The following is a 21,942-nucleotide window of genomic DNA, read 5'->3' on the forward strand; positions in this document are numbered from 1 at the left end:
TGTAACTGTAGGTAGAAGACACAAAGAAACAGAGTGAATTTGCAGATTCTCAGCTAATACTGCTTGTGCTTGGAGACAAGATTCCCATACTCATTTGGCAAGGGATAAATGTTTTTTACCACTTTTAAGCTTTTTGTAAATGAGAGTTGATATGAAGTTGAGTATGAGCTCACTAAAGCAAAACGTGTAGTGTTTATAAAAAAGGAGTTTGTAAAAAATGAGCTGCAAAATCTTACCCAGACACACATTGTCCTTGATAGCAAGGACATTTGTAATGTTTGAATAAGTGTCTGAAAAACTCCCAGAACTCAGGACAAATATCCTTGACCTTATGTTTCTGGATTCAGTAGATAATTGTTTTGAGAAACGGAGTAGGACGGAGAGAGATCAGGGAAAACAGTGCTTGTTTGGGTGGTGTTGGCTCATCTGTCTGTTGTTTGCATATACGCTGGAGAGAGGGGAATGAGAGGGGAATGCAGTTCTCTGTTGGGTAATTAACGCAAATTGCACAATCATCAAGGATTTTGAAAAACAGTAAATGAGATAGCAGAGGACTGGCAATGGCAAGCTTTGATTCTGAATACCAGTGCAGCCATAACTGCAGAGTTATATGAACAGATTGGTATCCCTAGATCGAACTTCCAAGCATATGCGTGTATCAGACTTAAAACTTAACACTGTGACTGTGATGCTATTTATTAGCTTTTCAGATGTGAGCTGAAGGATATGTGTGAGAAGGAATGAACCAGTGTTTACCCAGTGTTAATCAAACAGCGTTCCAGATGGCCTAAGAGGCTTCCACTGATAAACATAAATGCTCTTCAGCAGTGTGATATAATTGGAAAAGGCTAAGTGTCAGTTCATATTAGGGAAGAATTTGACCTGACGGAGAATACTAGCATAAGTTTTGTGTACAGCCGGCCAAATTAACCTAAGTGGCTGTTTTAATGGAGGCCTGTAAGTGAGTAAGGGGGTTTCAGTTTTAAAAGGAGAGACTTAGGATTCTGACAGACAGGCACTCTCAGACCTAGAAGCAACATGTCCTTCTGCCCACCAACTCCCCATTCTACCCTTCTGCCAGGCAGGCTGGAAGAAGGGAGGAGGTTCCCCTGACTGGGCTGCTTCAGTTCACTCACTGGCATCTTAGCCCAAACCACCAAGGAATGTGACTTTGTGCTAATACGCAAGAGGAACGGCGGTACCTGAAATACAGTGACCCATTTCCTTCTGCCACCTGTACAACCCTACTCACGATAATCTGCAGTGAAAGGCAGAAAAGGCAGTGGGGGGCCAAAAGGCTCTGGACTTGCAGCTGCTGGTTGCTCCAAGTGTGCATGCCTCAGTGGCCCAGGTCCAGACTTGTTATGGGAACTTCAGCGTGGAGCTCTGAAATACTGAGATCTGGCTCAAAGAGATGTGGTTCACTCACCCAGCATTTTCAGATAGATCAGATTTCCTGACAGATTTCATTCACTAACCACACCATCTAGACAGTCCTTCTCCCTACCCCCCTGCCCCAGACAACCATCAGAGCCAGACAACTACTGGGAAAGGGGGATTATCTTGAAGGGGAAAGGTGCCTCTTCCCCCGCCGCCCAAGCAGTACAGACCACACTTTTTTTTTTTTTCCAGGATAAGGATTTCAGGTTGAATACAGCATTATAATCTGGGGTTTCAGTAAGTAATAAAAGTATGCATGAGCAAAGACAAAATCCTGCCCAAAGAACAGAAAATCTGAAAAAGAAAGGTGCAGTCACAGTGGACAATCACTTCTCCTTGGCTAACAATTCCATAATTATGGAATTACCTCCTAGAAAACCAAAGATCTCACCATCTACTTATAGTGAATGATCAGATACATCTCTGCACATTAGTAGCTGGAAAATAAATAATAAGAGTTGGGAACATCAAGAGGAGCTCTGATGTCAAACAGGAGCTGGTGATGCAAGGTTAAGCAAGACACAGCTATTTTAAGGAATTATTTAGAAGAAGAAGAGAGTCATCACTGCTGCTTGAATCTCTTTGAATTAAGGAGTATTGACACCACTTCAAACACCCTAGGTTTGAATAGAGGTGTCTGGACAAGGTCATCAGCTCATTAGCATATTGCAGTGGCAGCTAGGGCCACTCGGTGGTGATCCCTTGCTTGCTAGAGAATCAGAAGACAATAAAGAAATGCCAAGCACCTGAAGGGACCCATATGCATGCCTGGCTGAGGGCATGTTTGTATCGAGAATGATAAGGAAGAAGGGGAAACGCAAAACCTCTTGTTTCCCCCTTATTTTTCAAAAAGATGAACTGATATGGCAATCAAAACCACATTCACACCAGTGGGCTACGAGAGAAGGCAGTCAACAGCCCCACACCGTCCCCAGCTGTAGGTGCTGCAGGAAATCAGATAAAGGCCATTTCCACCATGCTGTAACCACCTCTCCCTTGGAACCTGCCTTTCCCTCTGTACCAAGAATTATGTGCTGTTGGAAGAGGGAAGACTTCCCCCTCCCTTTTGTTCTCATTTTGGTCCTTAGGGCATGTGGGATTTATTTGATTTTTGTTTTGTTCTCAGAAGAACAAGAATATTTCGTTTTTATAGAGGTACCATTTTTTTCTATCTGCTCGTTTCAACAGCCTTCTGGGTGTCTCTCTTCTGTCCCACCTTCCACCATCACACTACTGGATAGGAAGCAGAGAGCTGAAGGGAAGGTAGCCTGTTAGATTTCTCACAGTAGATTTTTATCATTACAGCCTATAGGGCCAACAATGTGAGTTCAGTTGTCTCTAATTTTGATGTATTTTTAACAAGAGCCTTTAAAAAAAAACAAGGAAGAGAAACTTGATTCCAGTCAAGTCACGTGGAAGCTTGTCCATTCCTTATGTATCACTTAGTCCATTCCTAATGAACCACTGAAGACCATTTTCTCTTCAGTAAAAATTTTTCAATTTCCAATTGGGAAGTAGTTAGATTCCACTTTGTATTACATTTTAAATTCAGACCAATGTACTACTTAGTACTTAGATATAAATGGGTTCCATCCTGAATAAAGGTCCAGAGAAAAGCCTATGTACCACTGAAGTTTCATGTGAACATTTTTCATGTTTGACTCTGTGTGATATTCATTTTTGCAAACTCTTTTGAGAAGATTCCCATGGCACTGTGACAGGAGGAGGGGATCACTTATACATGTCGATATCTCCCAAACATGCATTTCTCAGCTGACAACAAAAAAAAGGAGGTTTGAACGCTGTGTGCACAACAGACCCGCCAGCCTACAGAAAGTGTCCAACTGCCGATGATCTTTCCCACAACTGACTTTCTGACAATGAAGATACTTTCTTCAGTCTGATGGGACTGAATTCAGCCCTTAGGGACATTACTAACGTCAAAGGAAAATACTTACACAAACACCAAAGAAAGGGTAAAGCCTGTGTTGATTTTGGTTAAAAACAGTTTTACAGGAGTGTGTAAAACAGTTCAAGTCAGTTGGAAAAGCTGTCAGGGCATAGTTTTAAAAGACCCTAATTTAAACAAAATATTCCAGGGACACTTTGATCTTATTTAACAAGGCAGGCACAATTTCTTTACTTCTGGGGTAAATATACAGTGAGCTTAATGTGAACAAATCCATCTGGCAGTTCCTCAAATTCTCATTTCAGGTCTAACACACAAATGCAGATAAAATCTAATTTTATATTCAACAATGTGCATGGAGAAAGCTCTGCTAATGATTATGAGAGTAGGGAAGGTGGTCCATAAAATATTGAAAGGTTTTAATGGAGTTTTTGAATTAATTGATTTCCTTCTTTTCCTTTATGATACAGAAGACTGACAAAATTATTGATTACTGATGATGACATGCATCCATTTACTAAAAGTAGGAAGCTAAATGCGGAGTTGGAACATTTGGAGAGTCAGGCATCAAAAAACACTGCAAAAATTTACTGACTCTTACTTATAATAATCCTTTTGTACTTTCTCTATAGGCACTTAATCTTTCTTGCACTGTCTGGGGAGATCCTACCCCAGAGGTCTCATGGCTGAAGAATGAAAAAGCATTTGTATCAGATGCTAATTGCATCCTGAAATTTGAATCTGGAAAAAACGTCAGCTTTACCATTTCTACTGTGTCCACACTCGACTCTGGGAAATACAGCATTGTGGTGAAGAACAAGTACGGCACAGAGACGAGCGACGTCACTGTAAGTGTGTTCATACCTGAGGAAGAGAGACAGTCTGAGCAACAGAAAAAGAAAGAAGATAAGAAAACAAAAGCGTGAATTTAAGACTAGAAAACAGAAGTATGGGGGAGGTTTTGAATGATAGGCGACATAATCTGTGTGTGTAAATGGCTTTCTGCGTTAGCAGGCAGCCTTGGATTTTTCCATTCACTTCACTTTTGGTTCTAATACACTTAATTGTGCCAGGGAAAACAGGGCCTTTCCTTAACGGTTTCTTACTGCTAACTTTGCAGAACTTGGCTGTAGCATCTTCAGCCAGGCCAAATGCATGCTGGCTGTAAACACAGGTCCACCATTTGACCCTCCTCCTGGAGCATTTGACCCCACAACAAAAATGGAAAGGTGAAGAATCGTTTCAGTGGAGGCAACTGATGAGGTAGATGGAAAGATAAAAAATGATTGAGGCATTTTTGAGCAGCAGGTTAGTTTTGTTCCAACTTTGGTAAAGTAGCATAGACAGAATGTGTTAGAGAATTAGATGATGGAGAAATTAGTGCTGGGGTCTACATTAAGGCCCCTTTTTATTGCTGTGTTAATCTAGAGAGGCCTTAATATGGGTGTTATTTACATCCATAAGTGCTGTTTAATCTGCCCAATTGGGGTAAAAGTACTGTAACATAAATGAAAATCAGGCTTAGGAGGCCAGAACACTAATGTGTGTGTGTGTGTGTCCGCAAAAATGTATGAACTCTCCTCTGTGTTCACAAATAAACTGAATTCACTTCTTTCCTTCCGTCACAAGCTGTTTCACTGTGTCTTGTTTTACTAGTCACGGCTCTGGTAGTTGCGCACAGCGTCTTAATGCTTTCACCACTGTAATTGCCTCTAGCTTCCCTTTAGGTCCCTGTTAATCTTCACTTCACTGTTCATGACAAAACCCACAATGGCATCTCTTCACACCTTTCTGTCCAGACCTTCACCACTTCACATCTCAACTCAACAAGGTATTTTTGCAAATTCTGGCACAGGAGTAGTCTCATGCGATTCAGTGGACCTGCTCATGAATTTTGATTTAAGGGTGTTAGGTAAGTATTTCATTAGAGTGAGACCTCAGTTAATTTCATCCCGACTTAACACTGGTGATCAGAAATAACATATTTTGTCAAGATCTTTTAAAGCTACAAGAACCTTCACTGGAACACAGAAAAAAAAAGTGGGTTTTTTTCCAGATAAAAACATTTCAGACAAAAAAACCCCATTTGTTCAGATCTGGGAGCACATTTAAATAGATTAAAAACTATATGTCAGCTATATTACAATGCTACTGTATTATTAGCTGAGGAAGAGCAACAGAATGTACATATATGTCTATTCTGCTGGCCATATATATGATATACACATGTGATACGATATATATCATATCATATATCAGCCCAGTTGCTAATTAGGAGAGCAATGTGCCATATTAATAATTCTTTTCATTACTAGTCTCACAACAGCACAATTCTTCACATCAAAATCTAAAGAACTAATGTATGTATTTTCAGTATAAGCATGATCTGTGTGCACCTTCCACATACTTTCTCTGGTCGTTTTTAGCTACTGTGACCGCAGAAATAGCGCTGTTTCCCAGGCACTCATGCTGCTGCGGTATTGGCATGTCTGTGAGGATACCACTAGTAAGTGCTGTATGGTTAGTGCTCACTTAAACCCTCGCCGTCTGAGGTTTACAGCTAACCTTAAAGGCAAATTGGAAGCATGAGGAAATTCTTAATGGCTCAGGTAATGAGAGATTCAACACCATTATCAATGGTGCAAGTGGTGATTTTTGCAATTTTTTAATGGTTTTTTTAAAATCAGTTATGATTTAAATGATGATTACGACCTTAACGATTAAAAAAAATACCAGATCAGATTTAGATTAGATTTATGACCTACCAAAATGTTAGCGTGTGCTTAGCTTTATGCATGAATAGTACCACTGGTTTCAAGGAACACATTAAGTTTATCTGATCTAAATCTTTTTTCTTCTAGAATAGACTTCATATTACAGGGATTTTTAACATGAAATTATGTAAAACTAATGTGTGTTCAGCATTTCACATGAACAATGTATGTGTTCACACAGCCATATCTCCTAAAATAGTTAAAATTCAAGTATCAAACTTGATGACATTATTGGAATTTTAAGGTTTAATCGTGTAATTATGTACATTAATGAATCAATATCTGTTATAAAAAAAGTTTAGTCTATTTAGTCACAATAGCTGCATATCAGACAAAGTAAAACAGCTTAACCTTTGAATTTCAAAACATAATCATGAGACTATCTGTAATTTGAGATACAGCAAGCTTTCTGAGTTTAAAGATCTAGTGTCAAATTATTTGATAATTTTACTCGGTATGACAAGAAGCCACTTCAAGGATGACAAGCGGGTCACTCCATCTTGGTCCCAGGACATACGCCTTAAAAGCAACAGTGTTACCTCTCTTCCATCCTCCAAAGTGCAAACAAGAATATGACTTGCTCTTCGCAATACCTGATAACTACAGTTTATCACTTAGCATTAGCGTATTTTTAACCATGATTGCATTTTGGCAGCAGTTTATTTCTACTACTTTATCTTCAAAAATATGTCCCCCTGCCTCCCTCCTTTTGGCAGAACTGCCAGGGAGTACAAGTGGGACATCTCCCAGATAACAGGCTGGATCCTGCTCCTCTTTGCTTCGGAAGATGTAGGTGTCCCTGAAAGTTAGAGTAATAGCTGCCAGGGATTCAGTTATGGTGGTTTCAGACTGAATTTGTGATGCATCCACACTTCTCGCTTGTGTGCTTTTTGTTCTTGCTTTGCCGCAGGTGATTGTGATTTCTGTGTCAGGACAGACTGACACAGTCCGAGGACATGATCAAAATAATATAACTGTATCTAAAAAGAAAAAAACGACGACAGCAAGCAAACGGAAGGAAGGGGAAAAGAAAGGTAAGACCCTTTATGGTCTTCTGCAATGAAAATTTTTTTAAACATTCTGCAGTTAATAATCTGTGCCAATCAGTGTTTCTCAGGTCCCAAACAATCAAGTTCACAGTATGTATGCTTTTAATCAACAACAAATGTAAAGCATGAATTGCCAGGTTAAGCCTCAGTGAAAGAGATTTAAATTTTTAAATCACTTTTCCCCTGGGCTGTGAGCTCTCACCTGGCTCATACAAGTTTTTTAAGCCATAATAAATACTTTCAAATTTCTGAATGCGGAGGAAAGACCTCCTAAGCTCAGATGGTGTTATGTTCCAAAGCGAGACTCCTTTCAGCAGCTAGACGTTTGACACTTAACCAAAAAAAGGGCCTTGCTAATTAAGGGACCCTAAATGCCCAAGTGTTTAGAAAACCCTGATCATATAGTCGCTATTTGAGATCAATCAATTATTCTCTCTTAGTTTTATGCCCATATCGAATGGTAAAATTTGAATTATAAGTGACCGTTTTTTTGTCCAATTTAGAGACATGGTGGAAAATTAAAAGCTCTTTGGTGATTCAGCATTCTTGTATATTACAGATTTTTACTGTTCTTTTAGACCCTAAATATATAATTGCTACTTGGACATTGCTTTATTCTTCACAATTACAACTCCCTCATGTAGAGCATTATAGCTCCAAATAAGGCTTAAATCTCAATGTTATCAGAACATCTGTTACATAGTTTTGCCTAAGTATTCTTCTTTGTATACAGAGTGTATACACGTTAAATCATTGCTGACAGAACATTTTATACTCTTATTTCCCTCCCCTTTCTGCTCCTAAGGCAAGAACAAATATTTAACTGCGTTTCTCTCCTCTCTTGCTTTACTGGTATGTGTAGCTTAGGCATTTCTGCACGGTCCTGTAAATAAGATGACTTACATGAGAAACAATGATTTACATCTGTAAATGTTTTGCAGGTTCTACCTCTTAATCTTTTTAATTAGAGACCATAAAGACTTGGGCTTGCTTTTGGCACTGTAAAAGGTAGTAACGTTATTTGTGATACTGAATCTCTTTATGTGGGTTTGGGAAGAGGAAAAGAACATGATAAGGTCATAACCAATGTGAAAGCAAAATCTTACTCTACATGCCTCTGTGTTGCTGAGCATAGTAAATATAAAGGAAATTCTATTACTTCTCCTGAATCAGATTTTATTAAGCCACATGTAGAAGAAATTATTGCTACAGAAGAGACACCTGATCCAACTGAAATCCCCTCTGTGGAAACAGGAAAGGATATACAAAGCAACCAGCAAGCAGCAAAGAAGACCGACAGAAAGGCAGCAGTAGCAGAAACGGTTCCTCAGCCCACGGAAGGCTTGGATAGGCAGGGAAAGAAACCACTGGAAAAAAAGCCTTGAGTAAACCCTCCTGTTCTTGAAGGAAGAATGTGATCTTGTTATGATCTAGATAATAAATTCAAGCTGAATGGGTGGTAGACTAGCCATAACATTTTAACACAGAAGTTTATTAGTGGTTTTTTTAAAACATTTGTAATACTTCATAACTTTAAATGCATAGTAGATGGGCACTTATGTCTCAGTATGAGCCTAGCTGCACTGCAGTAATTTCTAAGTATCTTAACAATAATCCATGTACTGACAAGGTGATTTTAATTACTAAAGAGAGTCCATAAGCAGAGTTCATCAGAGCGAATCCTGTCTAGAACTGACATATTTACTACTTTGTAACAGAATGTTGGTATCAGTTATGTGGATCTGTTAATTGGTATTTGCAGGCCACCACAGCTTGAGGCAGACCCCGCTTGCTTTCTCAAGGAAACCATACGCACAGTCCTTAATGCCGTGTGAGCTCTACTTTTCACCATGACCAATTTGGCCACACGGGAAGATCTCCAGAAACAGAACCATCTCCTATGGATGCAGGGGAGCCATAAGTAGGTTTTCTTTTGATGCAAGTCTCTTTCGTGCAAACCTGTTTCACCAAGGGGATCAGGATGACATCTGGCCATTTCTTAACCGCTGAGACGCACAGGACTGCTTTTCAGTCCTCTCCACCTCCCTCGTGGCCTTGGTGAGGTACTGTGGGTATAGCATTAACCCATAAAGTATCAGCTGCCCCACAGGCTCATTCCTCTCTACCCTCCACTACAGCAATCATAGTTCTGCTTCCAAGACCTGCTAAACCCACTGTCCTCCTTCCCCTCAGTGACTCAGCCCACCACTACCCCTTCTTCCCCTCACTAAGGTCAGACCCACTGGTTTCTTATAAGAGAATGTAACTTAACGATCCATGTAAGTGAGGGATAAATATAAGCCAGGAATCTCTGCTTTAAATCATACTGTGGTCATTCACAAGTTTTTGTACTGAGGATATAAGAAAATATGACTCATTTCTGGATGCTTAGGTACCTTGGAAGAAGCAGAGTTCAAGCTGAAAAACAATAAAAATAAAGGTCAGAAGTTATTTTGATAATATGCAGGCTGAGTTCAACTTTCAAGTGACCAGAAATTACTAAATACGAGAAATAAAAATATTTTATTTACTAGGGAAAGATTTTTATTGATTTCAACCCTTAGAAGTCTCAATCAAATTATATTGGCTTTTTCCAGGTGGATTATTGATGAAAGATTACTCAACTCCGCTGATATTTATGGGGTGTCAGATCTATGACAAACATGGAAACACAGAAAACACAAATACCAGTTTCTAATCCATCCTTGTAGAATTGTTAGCCTAAGAAAACAAAGACTCTTAATAGTACAAAAACATGTAACACCCGAGACACTGATATCTCTGATCGAAAGAAATCAGTAGAAAACTGGAGTAGCCCAGCAGCAAATGATGTAAGCATAGGTCCCATACAGAAATGCAGTGTGGTGGGTTGACCCTGGCTGGACACCAGGTGCCCACCAAAGCTGCTCTATCACTGCCCTCCTCAGCTGGACAGGGGAGAGAAAGTATAACGAAAGGCTCGTGTGTCAGGATTAAGGACAGGGAGATCACTCGGCAATTACTGTCATGGGCAAAACAGACTCGACGTGGGGAAATTAATTTAATTCATTACAAATCAAATCAAAGGAGGGTAATAAGAACTAAAACCAAATCTTAAAAACACCTTCCCCCCACCTCTCCCTTCTTCCTGGGCTCAACTTCACTCCCAATTTCTCTACCTCCTCCCCCCACAGCAGCACAGGGGTACAGGGAATGGGGTTTGTGGTCAGTCCATCACACATTGCCACTCCTTCCTCCTCGGGGGAGGACTCCTCACGCTCCTCCCTGCTCCAGCCTGGGCTCCTCTCTCCACGGGGCCACAGGTCCTGCCAGGAGCCTGCTCCAGCGTGGGCTTCCCATGGGGTCACAGCCTCCTTCGGGCACATCCACCTGCTCCAGTGTGGAGTCCTCCTTGGGCTGCATGTGGCTATCTGCTGTACCATTAACCTCCATGGGCTGCAGGGGCACAGCCTGCCTCACCATGGTCTTCACCACGGGCTGCAGGGGAATCTCTGCTCCAGTGCCTGGAGCACCTCCTCCCCCTCCTTCTTCACTGACCTGGCTGTCTGCAGGGTTGGTTCTCTCACAGTCTCACTTCTCTCTATGGCTGCAATTGCTCCTGCTTAGTAACTTTTTCCCTTAAACCCGTTACCCCAGAGGCGCTATCATCACCCCGATGGGCTCGGCCTTGGCCAGCAGTGGATCCCCCTTGGAGCCATCTGGCATTGGTTGTATCGGACACAGGGGAAGCTTCCAGCAGCTTCTCACAGAAGCCACCGCTGTAGCTCCCTGCTGCCAAAGCCTTGCCACACAAACCCAGTACATGCAGTAAGGAGCATTTCCATGGTAGGAGACCTTTTAAGTGAGAACCTCAATGCATGTAGGTTCTCATGCAACTGTTACAGAAAATTATAAATATCTAGTACCTATGAGCGATTACATCACCCTGCCAGAGAGTTAGAGAGTCTGGCCTTCCAAAACGTTACAAAGCTGCAGGTTGTTTCACACAACTCTTGGCTCCTCTTTGCCATGGCAATTATTTCAACCTGCCTTACCTCCCTAAAAATCCATCACTTCTTACAGCTCCTTCAGGTTGGGAGCCTATCTCCCACAAACACCAACGGCACTATGTGAGTTATATAGAGAACACTGAGAGCCACAGGGGTCTTTTTGTTAGTTTTGATAGAAAACAAGCTGGATCTCAGAAGAATGTTCTAAAAATGTCCCAAATTTCAGACTATAAAGCCCATTTTCCTCACTGTGAAGCCAATGGAAGATCTCTCTTTTGTGTCATTGTAGCAGAATCAGTCTTAGCTGATCAGTATTTTCCTGATATTTCAATTAAAATCTACTGGAAATACTTTTAAAATGCTTTTAAACTAAAATGCACTAGGGTTTGGGTTTGTTTTTATTAAATTTGGAGGGTTCCTCAAAAAGCTGGAAATGCAGTTACATCAGTATTGTTCTACTGGAAACTATTTGCTATCTGGAAGCATAGTGTTGTTAGGCACAGTAAACAAAATACACAAATGAACATATCAAAGATTAAAGAGAAACTTTAATTTTTAAATTTTGATTATTTAAGCTGTAGTTGTTCACAAATGTATAACAAAATGTTCAAATTTAATATTAACAGAATTCTCCAGTATATTAAAGTTTATTATGTTACCATAGTTGAATATTTTTTCTTGCAGTCTAAATGTATCATTTTTATTCTATTCTCCATGATAACTATGAAAAATTGTTTCAGTCTCTGTCCATTACATAATGATAGAATGCAAATTATTTTCTGAAGCAACAAAATCTCCTATTGAACACACAGAACCATCTGACTACATTTAAAATCAAACACTGGTTGCAATGTTTATCTGAAGTGCCGTTTCTGGATAATATCTTCTTTCTCACCTACATAATCCATTCCAGAATGCATTACTCTATATTCAAATTTACAACTCTATAATAAATTCATATTCTTGTGTTATAACAACTGTATTTAACAGTGTGGGAAAGCGTTGCATTAAGCAGTATTATCTAATCACCTTCCAAAATTACAAAGGGTGATTTTTGATAGCGTGGTGATAGGACGAGGAGTAACAGTTTCAAACTGAAAGAGGGGAGATTGAGATATTAGGAAGAAATTCTTCCCTGTGAGGGCGGTGAGGCCCTGGCACAGGCTGCCCAGAGGAGCTGTGGCTGCCCCCTCCCTGGCAGTGCTCAAGGCCAGGCTGGATGGGGCTGGGAGCAACCTGGTCTGGTGGAAGGTGTCCCTGCCCATGGCAGGGGGTTGGAGCTGGATGGTCTTTAAGGTCCTTTCCAACCCAAACCAGTCTGTGATTCTATGATTTCTGAAGAAGAAAGATGATGTGAAAAATTGGCTTTGCCTTCCACTGTAGTAAAGGCATTGTGATTCCAGATGTCCCTGAGCACTTCTGAGAATTAGTTCTGGATTTGTTAGCCAATTATTGAGCAAGATCTGTCTGTGGTCTGAGACTGACAAACCATAACTTGGTAATACGTAAAGCCATAATCTTTGAAGCAGCTAGTTGCAAAGGGAGATCATCTGTAAACTAGCATAGGGTGGACTTCTGCTCTGTATCCTTGAACAGTAACTCTAAGGTGAATGATGAACGATAGTCCATTTCAGCTGCACTTACACCGACCAGACAGACATCTGGAACAATTCTGCCCACACAAGCTTTTTTTTGTCTTGGGAAAAGGACAGTAAGTTTTAAGAACTGGAGCAAAATGTTGGCCAGGGAAAAGAGCAATAAACGCTGTAAAGAGAAAAACATTAGAGAAAACTGCTCCATTCCACAAGGGCTTCTGGAGATGAAGGTACTGTGAGAGAGACGGTGAGGGGATGAGACCGACGGCAAGGAGAGGAAGGCAGGCACCAGATTTGGCTGCAATCTTCTGCTGACTTTTCCCCTTGTCTCATTTCCCATGTCGTTACATAAGATGTCTTTCCTGTAATCTTTCTCTTCTGCACATTTTCAAACGCAACACCTTTCCTTCCCTCTTTCCTCACCTTGCATCTCCTACCGTCCAGCCTATTTGATACAGTCGTTTCCATTTAGTGTTTCATCGCTCATACTAACAGGAGCAGGATAAAACCTCCTACTTAATCAGGCTGTGATTTTGGTAAGGATAAGGAACCTCTTAACAGGAGGCCTGAAACCCTACCACATCTATTATCAGAAAATGGTTTGTGAAACACCCGCTAATGATTGACAAAGAATGGAGAAATACTGCTCACACGAGACTTGATCTGAGTGTGCTGACTTAACCACAAATCCACAAACAAGTCCATCAACTACGGTGGGACTATAGGTGTACTTAAATATTTTGGTGGCTCAGGGTACAGTTCCTTACAGCCCTGAATCCTTGCTATTAACTTTCCTCATTTTTTTTTTCCAATTGTTAAATGGGATTAAAAAGATCAACTAAACTAAATCACTACCTCCTGTCACAATGCCATTCTGATCACAGAGAAGTTACTGAAACACTTCTGAGAGGACACGTGCTAGTTGTCACTAAGATGCAGAGATAAGGTGTCTCTCAGGTTTACCAGGGGTAAGATAAACAGATGGAGTCTAAACAATTGAAAAACCCAGAAGTTTAAGGATATCCTGACTGCTGTAATATGAGCAGGGATGATGGTGGGCATAGAATAAACGACTGCTCCAAACAATGGTTTCTGGGTGTTGTATGCACACAAACAGGCAAAATGACATAACTATATCATGACTGATGTCAGCTTATTTTGCCTGACGTGGCCAAAGACTTTTTTTTTAAACTGCTGTAATAACTAAGCAAAAGGCTGTTTTTTCTTTCCTCTGCAAACATCAGCAACACGTTGAGCACTGAGGGACCAATGCAAGCTGGGGGCAGCGCTACATCCCCGCACCTACAGCTCTCTACTACCTGCAGAACCACAAATTTTCTGAGGCTTCATCAAAGCCACACCTGGCACCCTGTATCCTCCCAGACCTGTGATTCACCCCTGGCACTGTATCCTAACCTGCTGGAGACCCTTCACCATTTCTCACCCAGCCCTAAGCAGGCTGCCTCTCTCTCACACGATTGCTGTTAGACATGATCTGGTGGTTGAACAGCCGGAGAACCACCGATTTACATATGGCACTAGGTAACAGGCTTTCAAGTTATTGCCCCCCCCCCCCAAAAATTAACAAAATTTAAGTAGTTGCTCTTATCATGTCCTCCTCTGTCCCTGATGGGGAAAACAGTAAGGACATTTGTGGTGAAAGGCAAAATGAAGGCAGATGAGGTGGCAGGTTTCCTGTGGCCTGGAGGCCCTGGTTTAACTACCAGTGAGTTATGGTTTTAACAAGGACCACAAACCATGCATAGATGTAGAGATCCTATCTACACCACTGCGGTGCGCAGCTCCACGCAAGCACAATGGCAACAAATTGCACTTGATACAGCGGTGGGAAACACAAGCCATGTTTACAGCTTACTTGTAATCATCTACATGTAAGTGCAAAAAAAGTAGAGAATAAAAAAGGAAAATAGCGAGGGCTGTCTACTTCTGTAGCCTTCCGATTGTCTGGTGATCATAACTTTGGAACATAAAAGGGAAAATGTTGTGTTTCCAAATAAATGCTCCTCAATCAAAAGAAGCGCCTATTCCGGGTCTGAAATAGACAAGTATGACTTACCAATTTGTTACCCCTTTTCAAGTAAAGATTTTTCTGCCACCTAAGAAGCTAGCCTGTTTGTGGATTAGGCTTAATTTCATAATAGGATCTAGCTTAAAATTGATATTTGAGGACGCATGACAGATTTAGCCCCTACCTCTTATCTTCCTGTGAACACGGCCGTCTGGTGTCGGAAAGGAGAATCCCCTCAACTAAAAAATCTCTTGCTGTTATAACCAGCAAAGATAAGATCACGGGAACAGAAATAAAAATATTCTATTAGAGCAACTGCTGATGTGGTTACCCTCAAAACTAAGCAACTAAGACACCAAATAAGGAATTGGTAAAGAAGGGAAATGATCTATCAGCTGAAGCACAGACTGCATGTTTGCAACACACGTTGTGCTGCTGTGGCTAGCTAATTACTGCCACAACATTACATTCGAATGGGAGGCCTCTTCAGAAAACCGCTGCAGCTGAAACATGGTTGCACTGAAGGGTGGAAAATGGCTCCTTCAGTCTGTGTGGCATCTAAGCACTGGAAGTCCTGGAAAGTGTTCCAAAATTGACACAGAATTTCTGACACAACAATAACATCATCAAAATGGGCAGGTGTGAAATCTGACCTTTCTTTTTACAGATAGGTAATATAGTCATCCTAACCATGAAATTCTGCGTTTGTGTCTTCTTCCATGAACTGCTTTCTTTAAAAATCCAGTCTGCATGTTATGCAGGGAGGTTTTTTGGGTTTTTTTTTTAGTTCTGTGTTCAAAGGGATTTAAATATATTATTTGCAAATAAGCAACTCACTGACTAATCTTTTAGGCAGCTTGTCCCAGGAGATACAGATGAATAAACAGATCTTATCTCTTTGTAGGACTGGTACAAAAGACTGTCAAGGATCTTTTTAGACACCTGGGCTATCACAGTAAACTTGGTCTACACACAGCTTTGCATGCTAGTGTCTCTGTCGATTGCATTGAATACTCTGTTAACTAGCTTGATTCCTGTGTGACAGTTCTATAAAACCTATGTGAGAGCCCAAAACGGCCCTAACACCACGTGTGGCAAAGCCAGCTTTTAACAAACTCTCATCAACAGATCGGCAGATTAAAAAGCAACTGGTAGACAAAAGTACAGTAAAATAAAGAAGCAGCATGGATAGTGATAAAACACCTAATTCACATTTGCGAATTGTATTTCCAGCTATGCTACTTCTCTTTTATTTTCCCTTTTTTATACTGCGAGTTGTTTGGGGTGAGACTATTACCCTGTTCTAGTAGATATTATGCCTTAATATCATCTGGGGCCTCTGGGCAATAGTGTGACTCAAGTAAACACTAACACATCATCAAGCCAACTTCAGTGAGCAGCAGCGTGAATCACAGAAGCAATGGGCAGTGAAGCTGCTGACCTGAAATACGTACCTGGCCTGCTGGACGCGTTTGGATTTTGCAATTCTACACTGCCATGTAAAAAAAAAAAAAAAAAAAAAGATTCTTTCCCAGCCCGCGCTGGGCAGCCCGGTAACTTCCAACAGAAGGATGCAGCGCCAGCGGCGGGAGGCGGCAGGCTGCCCGAGCGCGGCGTTTCTGCCCAAGCCTCCCCCTCAGCAGGGGCCGGCCCGCGGCATCGCTCCGGCTCCGGCTGCCGAGGGCACTCCGCAGCCCCCCCCAGGGAACGGGTGGCGACCGAGGCCCCGCGCTGGGCAGCCGGGACGCCTCACCTCAGCCACCACCGCTCCACGCTCGCCACAGCGACGCGGCACCGGCCCGCGCCCCCCCGCCCCCCCCCGAAGCGCCCTCCCCTCGAGAGGCCCCGCGGCGCCGGGGAAAGAGAGGAGGAGGACGGGCGAGGAAGGCGGGGGGATGGGGGGGGCTGCCTCGGCGAGGCCGCGGTCGCCACAGCCTCGCGCGGCCCCGGCCGCGCTCCCGACCCCGCTCGCCCGACCCGGCTGCGCGCGGCCGCCGGTCCCGCCCAACCGCCGCCCGGCCCGCGCACGCGCGCCAGCCACGCGCGTCCTTCTCCCCCTCGCCAGCCGGCCCCCCCCCCCCCCCCCCCTCGCCGCGTCGCCCTAAGGTCACGTGGCGCCCGGGGCGAGGCGGGACCGCGCCGCTGAGCTGGCGCGCGCGCGCGGCTGCCCGCCCGCCCTCTCGCTCAGCCACCCACTCGCCCGCGCCGCGGCGGCGCGCCCCCGCAACCCGCCGCCAGCGCGCGCGCGGACGTGCACGCGCTGCACCAACCGCCGCCGCTTGGCGCAGTTCGCACGCAGCCGAGCGCGGCTCTCCCTGCGCCCCTCTCCCTCCCCGCCGTTCATCCATTCCTCCCTCCCTCCCTCCCTCCTTCCCTCCCCGCCTGACGCCGGCCCCGCTGGGCCTCGCTCGAGGTAAGCGAGAAGGGGCCGCCGCCAGGTCGGCTCGGGGAGGGGGCGCGGTGACCGCCTGTGCGTGAGGCGGGGGTTGCGCCGAGCGGGGCCGGACGGCTGCGGGGGAGGGCGGGAGGGTGGGTGGCGGAGGGCCTGCCCCGGCTGCCGGCGGGGCCGCGCTCCCCTCCTCGAAGAGGGCTCCGAGGAGCGGCCGTTGAGCCCCCCCTTCGCCGCCTCTGGGAAGCGGGGCCGGCTAGCCCGCCCGCCGCCGCTGCCCCGGGCTCCCCGCAGCCCGGTGTTCGGGGCGGGGGGCGGCAGGAGCGCGTCCCCTCCCGCCGCGGGGCTGCCAGGTGCGCTGGCTGGAGCGGGGCTGGGGGCCCTGCCGGCCCGCCGTCGGTCACCCCAGAGCTGCCTCCCAGCCGTGCGGCGAGGGAGGGCGGCTTCCAAGTGCCGCTCTGCAACGGCGGGGTTACCGGCCCTGCTCGCCTCCTCGGCGTGAGGAATCGCGATCCCTGCCCTGCTGCCCCAGCTCCTTCCGTTTTACCGGGTGCATTTCTCAAACTTGCGTACCCGCGGGGCACTCCTCCTTTGTTTTTTCTGTCTGTCCCTGCTGGTGTGGGGAGTATGGAGTGTTAATCGCTGGAGGTACGCTGTCTGCATTTTTTGTGTATGTATTTTGAGTTTTTGCCAAGCGCACGTCCAAATTAATTTGTGTGAACTGCATTCTTCCTCTCGTTAAGTGGTTACTGAGTACATTTAGCAGACATCAGTGATTTTTAATAGAGCAAGATAATAGTGCTGTTTAAACCTGTGCTTTTCCAGCCAATAAAATGATGTCATAAATATACCTGTGTTTTGGCAGCACTTTGTGTGTGCAGTTCGTATGTGCACATCGTCTGATTACTTTTTTTTTTTCCCCAAACGGCATTTCATTGTTGTTACGAGAAAGACTTTGTTAGCCATGTCTCATAATGGTATATGGGATTATTTAGGATACCGTCAGAGGAGAAGACAGTCTGACAGAGCTCAGTTGCTTGGAGTTTTTTTTTCGTTTGGTCTGGGGTTTTTTATACTTTATAGTAGTATTTCCCAGGACATTTTCAATACTGAGCTCTTAATGTTTGCAAAATATCTTGAAAGAAGAAAAAGTGTGTAGTGTTATACACATTTTAAGAATATGCAGATATTCATTAGTCAGAATGGAAAATCTTGTCACAAAATGCCTTCACTTTGTGTTACTGAGAGCGTCGGCAGTAGATACCTAACCATTGTTTGTGGGCCTGCGAGGCAACCTGCTCCAGCCAGGGCCGTCAGTTGTGCCTTCTCTTGTAGCCCCTGCTGTAGTTCCTTTGCATCCCAGGACGTACAGGAATGTAAGCAATTTCGCTGTCTCTTACAAAAATCAAGGAAGATCTCTTTACTTGAGTGGAGCGAGGGAATGATCTGTGGGATGCTCTGTGAAAACATGTTACTATTATATACTAGAAGACTAAACTGATAACCTAAAGTTAAAAAGTTTCTAAATGAATTCAGGATGTCAGGAACTTTGAATGAAATGCTGTATTGTCTGGTGTTATTCTTAATTACAGTAGGAATAACTGGGTAGTGCAGAAGGGCTCTCGTGAGCAAGTGCAGCATTACTTTTTAAGCTCATAGCGTAACTTTTCAGTTAAGCATATCAAAATGTTTGGGTCTTTTAATGGTCTGTAAAAGAGGTGGTGTTTGAACTTGTCTTATTCTTAGTACTTAACATTTTGGTTTGTTACAAAATTTAGCTTAGTTCTTTGTTATTATTTTCTTGGAAGTTAGATACGAGAAATGTTCCAGTTTCATAGTGCAGAGAACTTTTTGTCCCTGCTCCCTACTACCAGCGTTTCTTTCCAGTAGTGTAAGGTCATGATCAATTATGGGGCAATACAAACTGCGCTTGACACTCCGTTATGTATCTTGAGGCCCAGAATAGCCTTCCTTTGCATTGCATGCTTTATGACTTGGTTTCTGCCCCAGAGAACTTGCGATCTAGATCAGGTGAAGCTGAAGGGAGCCGCATTGAGAACCTCTGTCACAGCTGGAGGTTAAATTAGTTGCATTTGTTTCTCTCTTCCTGGAAGGTGCACACACGGTTAACACTCCAGATCACGATTTTCTTCTTTTCCGGTCTTTGACATCTTCAGTGCAAGATCACGGCGTATAGGAAAATAGTTCTTCACCGTCTGTGTGGGATCATAGAATATCTGTGCTGAATTAGAATGCTACTTCCTTTTTGGTAAAATAGCTTGGGTTTATTTATAAAGTAACTTTTAATAATTTTTTTAATATCATGAATTGCAAATACGTTGCTTGTAACTGTCTGACAAGAGATGAAAGGGCAGGACACCTTCTGGTGTGAGACTAGTGCTGCACGTTACATAGGTCCACAGTGAAAAAGCTCTCAGGCTTATACAAAAAAAAGTGGGTGGTATGTTTGTGATCGAGTTCAGGTCTAAAGTGAGCGCATTAGATGTCTTCGTCCTGTACTGGGCAAATTCTGAGAACACAGCGCAGTAGCGTGCTGTATTGCAATGATCAGTGCTCATCGGGAGTTCGTTCTTTGTGACCCTTTGATCTCATAGAAGTTGCGTTTCAAGGTTCTACAGTAACACAAAGATGTCCTATTTAAGTATCTCACTGTTACATAGGTAATCGTTTTTTAAATGTAAATAAAATGATCCCCTTCAAGCATAGCAAAAATGTTGCTGCTTTTGCAAAGGCAGTTGCACATAAAAATGAGATTTTTGTTCTGCCTATCTGCTATCTCACCTTGGTTGTTGCAAACGCGCTAGTGTGTACTAGGTTGGTGCTTACCTTTCAGTTGGTGCAGGCAGGCTGGTTTCATATGAAACTGTCATGCCGAGTCAAGCCAGATTGTCTGTGTGTTTGAGGACAGAGCTTAAGCACACTTGGGGGGGGGTGTATTTATTTATTTATTTAATTTTGATAGAAATGTAGTTGTTTGTTGTGTTTACATTTCAAGGGACTTTCCAGGTAAGGGATGCTTGTTTCCCCTTCCTAGTTGTTTTATTGTTGTCAGTTTCTTTCAGCTTTGCCGTATTACAATTTGACAATAACTGCCAGAAGTTGTCCTGAGTCACTCATTTCCCAAAAAACAAGGGACACCCTCATTGCTGCTGCCTGTACTGAGTGAACGGATAAGATTTTTATCTGAGGAACCGGCCCATTTCTTTATCCAACATGCTGCAGTTCAGTACCAGAAACGTAAATACGCCAAGTGGTAACAGCAGGGTCTCAGGTGTGCCGTGTGACGTTTTTGTGGTGGTCTGTGGCTGAAGCCAGCACGTGCTAAGCCAGTCTTAGGCCGTGTCTTTAGGTTTACTTTTCTTTTTTTAGACTGCATGACTGTCTCCTCAGGAAGTGTACTTCTGGATTGACGGTTATGAAAGGCCTTTTAAAGGAAATGTGTTCAGGATTCTTTTCAAATTTCTTTCAAAGAAGTGCTTGCAATAATGAATTGTAGATGAGGCTTCATTAGAAATGGAAGTAATTGTCTCTCACATGGCTAACGATAGAATTTAGTGTGTGATGTTAACGAAAATACAATGATTAAAAAAAAAATTACTTCGCGGTGACTTAAAGCCATTTGTTCCCCAACTGAGAAGTGTGCACCTTAACACAAACAAGAAGCCTGTGAGGGTGCTTTACAGGTTTGTCGTGTCCCTTACAGAGAGTGCAGACGTGCTGTTGTGTGCTAGGGGGGAACAGATCTGTCCTGCAGACAGATGTGATCTCTGTGTATGTTAAAACTCAACAATGCAAGTAGGTTTTGTTTGCCGAGTGGGTGAGCATATGCTACTTTGCTCAGCTATATCCGATTTTCCCCTTCCCAACACCTCATGCTATGAATAAGATATTCCCACCTTTGTGGGGGGATTCTGTCAGACTATCATTTTTACCCAATTTTCTAATGAAGTAGCAAAGTCTTAGATGCAAATTAGATTTATGGGTGTTCTGTTTTGGTACACGTTTCATTGGTTCAACAATACGGAGAGACTATCAAGTAAAAAAAGGTTTCTTGTTTATGTACACTGATTTAGAACTTTTTGGGTGTTTCATATTTGTATTTCTCAGAATAAGTAGATTTCTCTTTGTTTTTTTCAACCTTGAAGATATGTACTAGTCTCAGATCTTACATTCGTGTATCCTTTCTAAAGGTAGCCAAATTATTCGCTAATTGATCAGGATGCATTTCATGCTTAAATACATGACTATGTTCTTTTGCTCTGACTTCTAAGTCCTGGAAGGTTGTGAGAAAATATAAATACACCTGAGGCAGGTCGGTGCCTGGGAAGAAACCTTTTTAAGTGGAGAAAATAGAAAGATAAGAGATTGCTCATTAGGGAAATGCTTAGTGGTTTCTAGAAACATACAGGAAAAGCTTCATCTGCCTTCTCTCATCTCATGTAAAAATGAGAGAGATGGAATTTCTATTCAGAAACTTTGGTTTCTGTGGTATGTGTCTAGGAAGAAGTTCAACCAAGGATGATGTGGCTGTAGAAGAGCCTGTGCTGCTGGAAATAGATACGTCAAGTGTGGCAGGCACTTGTGTGGGCTATGCCTGTGCGGATTCCGAAGGGGTGCGCTCTCGGGTTAGCCAGTTACTTCTTTTTGGTACCTTGAAAGAAGTTTAAGGGCTTCACGCACGTAAGAACTTTTTGTGTGCGTGTAGCCAAAGTTTTTGATTCAACTGATCATTTTAACAGTAAAACTC

At 43.2% G+C, this 21,942-nt stretch overlaps 2 protein-coding genes across 2 annotated transcripts in view; both read left to right on the forward strand.

Moving 5' to 3' along the window:
* Window positions 1-8,557, forward strand: part of MYOM1 (myomesin 1) — a 70,500-nt gene extending 61,943 nt beyond the window's left edge. Inside the window, exons 37-39 of the mRNA XM_086472476.1 lie at window positions 3,982-4,197; window positions 7,034-7,157; window positions 8,346-8,557. Of these exons, the coding sequence (XP_086328602.1) occupies window positions 3,982-4,197; window positions 7,034-7,157; window positions 8,346-8,557 (552 nt within the window). The remainder of the gene's footprint in view (window positions 1-3,981; window positions 4,198-7,033; window positions 7,158-8,345) is intronic.
* An 8,614-nt stretch (window positions 8,558-17,171) lies between these two features.
* LPIN2 (lipin 2) overlaps window positions 17,172-21,942 on the forward strand; it is a 44,758-nt gene continuing 39,987 nt past the window's right edge. Inside the window, exon 1 of the mRNA XM_086472716.1 lies at window positions 17,172-17,198. The gene's annotated coding sequence lies outside the window, so the exon portion shown is untranslated. The remainder of the gene's footprint in view (window positions 17,199-21,942) is intronic.

Source organism: Leptosomus discolor, chromosome 13, assembly GCF_034619465.1.
Source record: "Leptosomus discolor isolate bLepDis1 chromosome 13, bLepDis1.hap2, whole genome shotgun sequence".
Classification (NCBI taxonomy): Eukaryota; Metazoa; Chordata; class Aves; order Leptosomiformes; family Leptosomidae; genus Leptosomus; species Leptosomus discolor.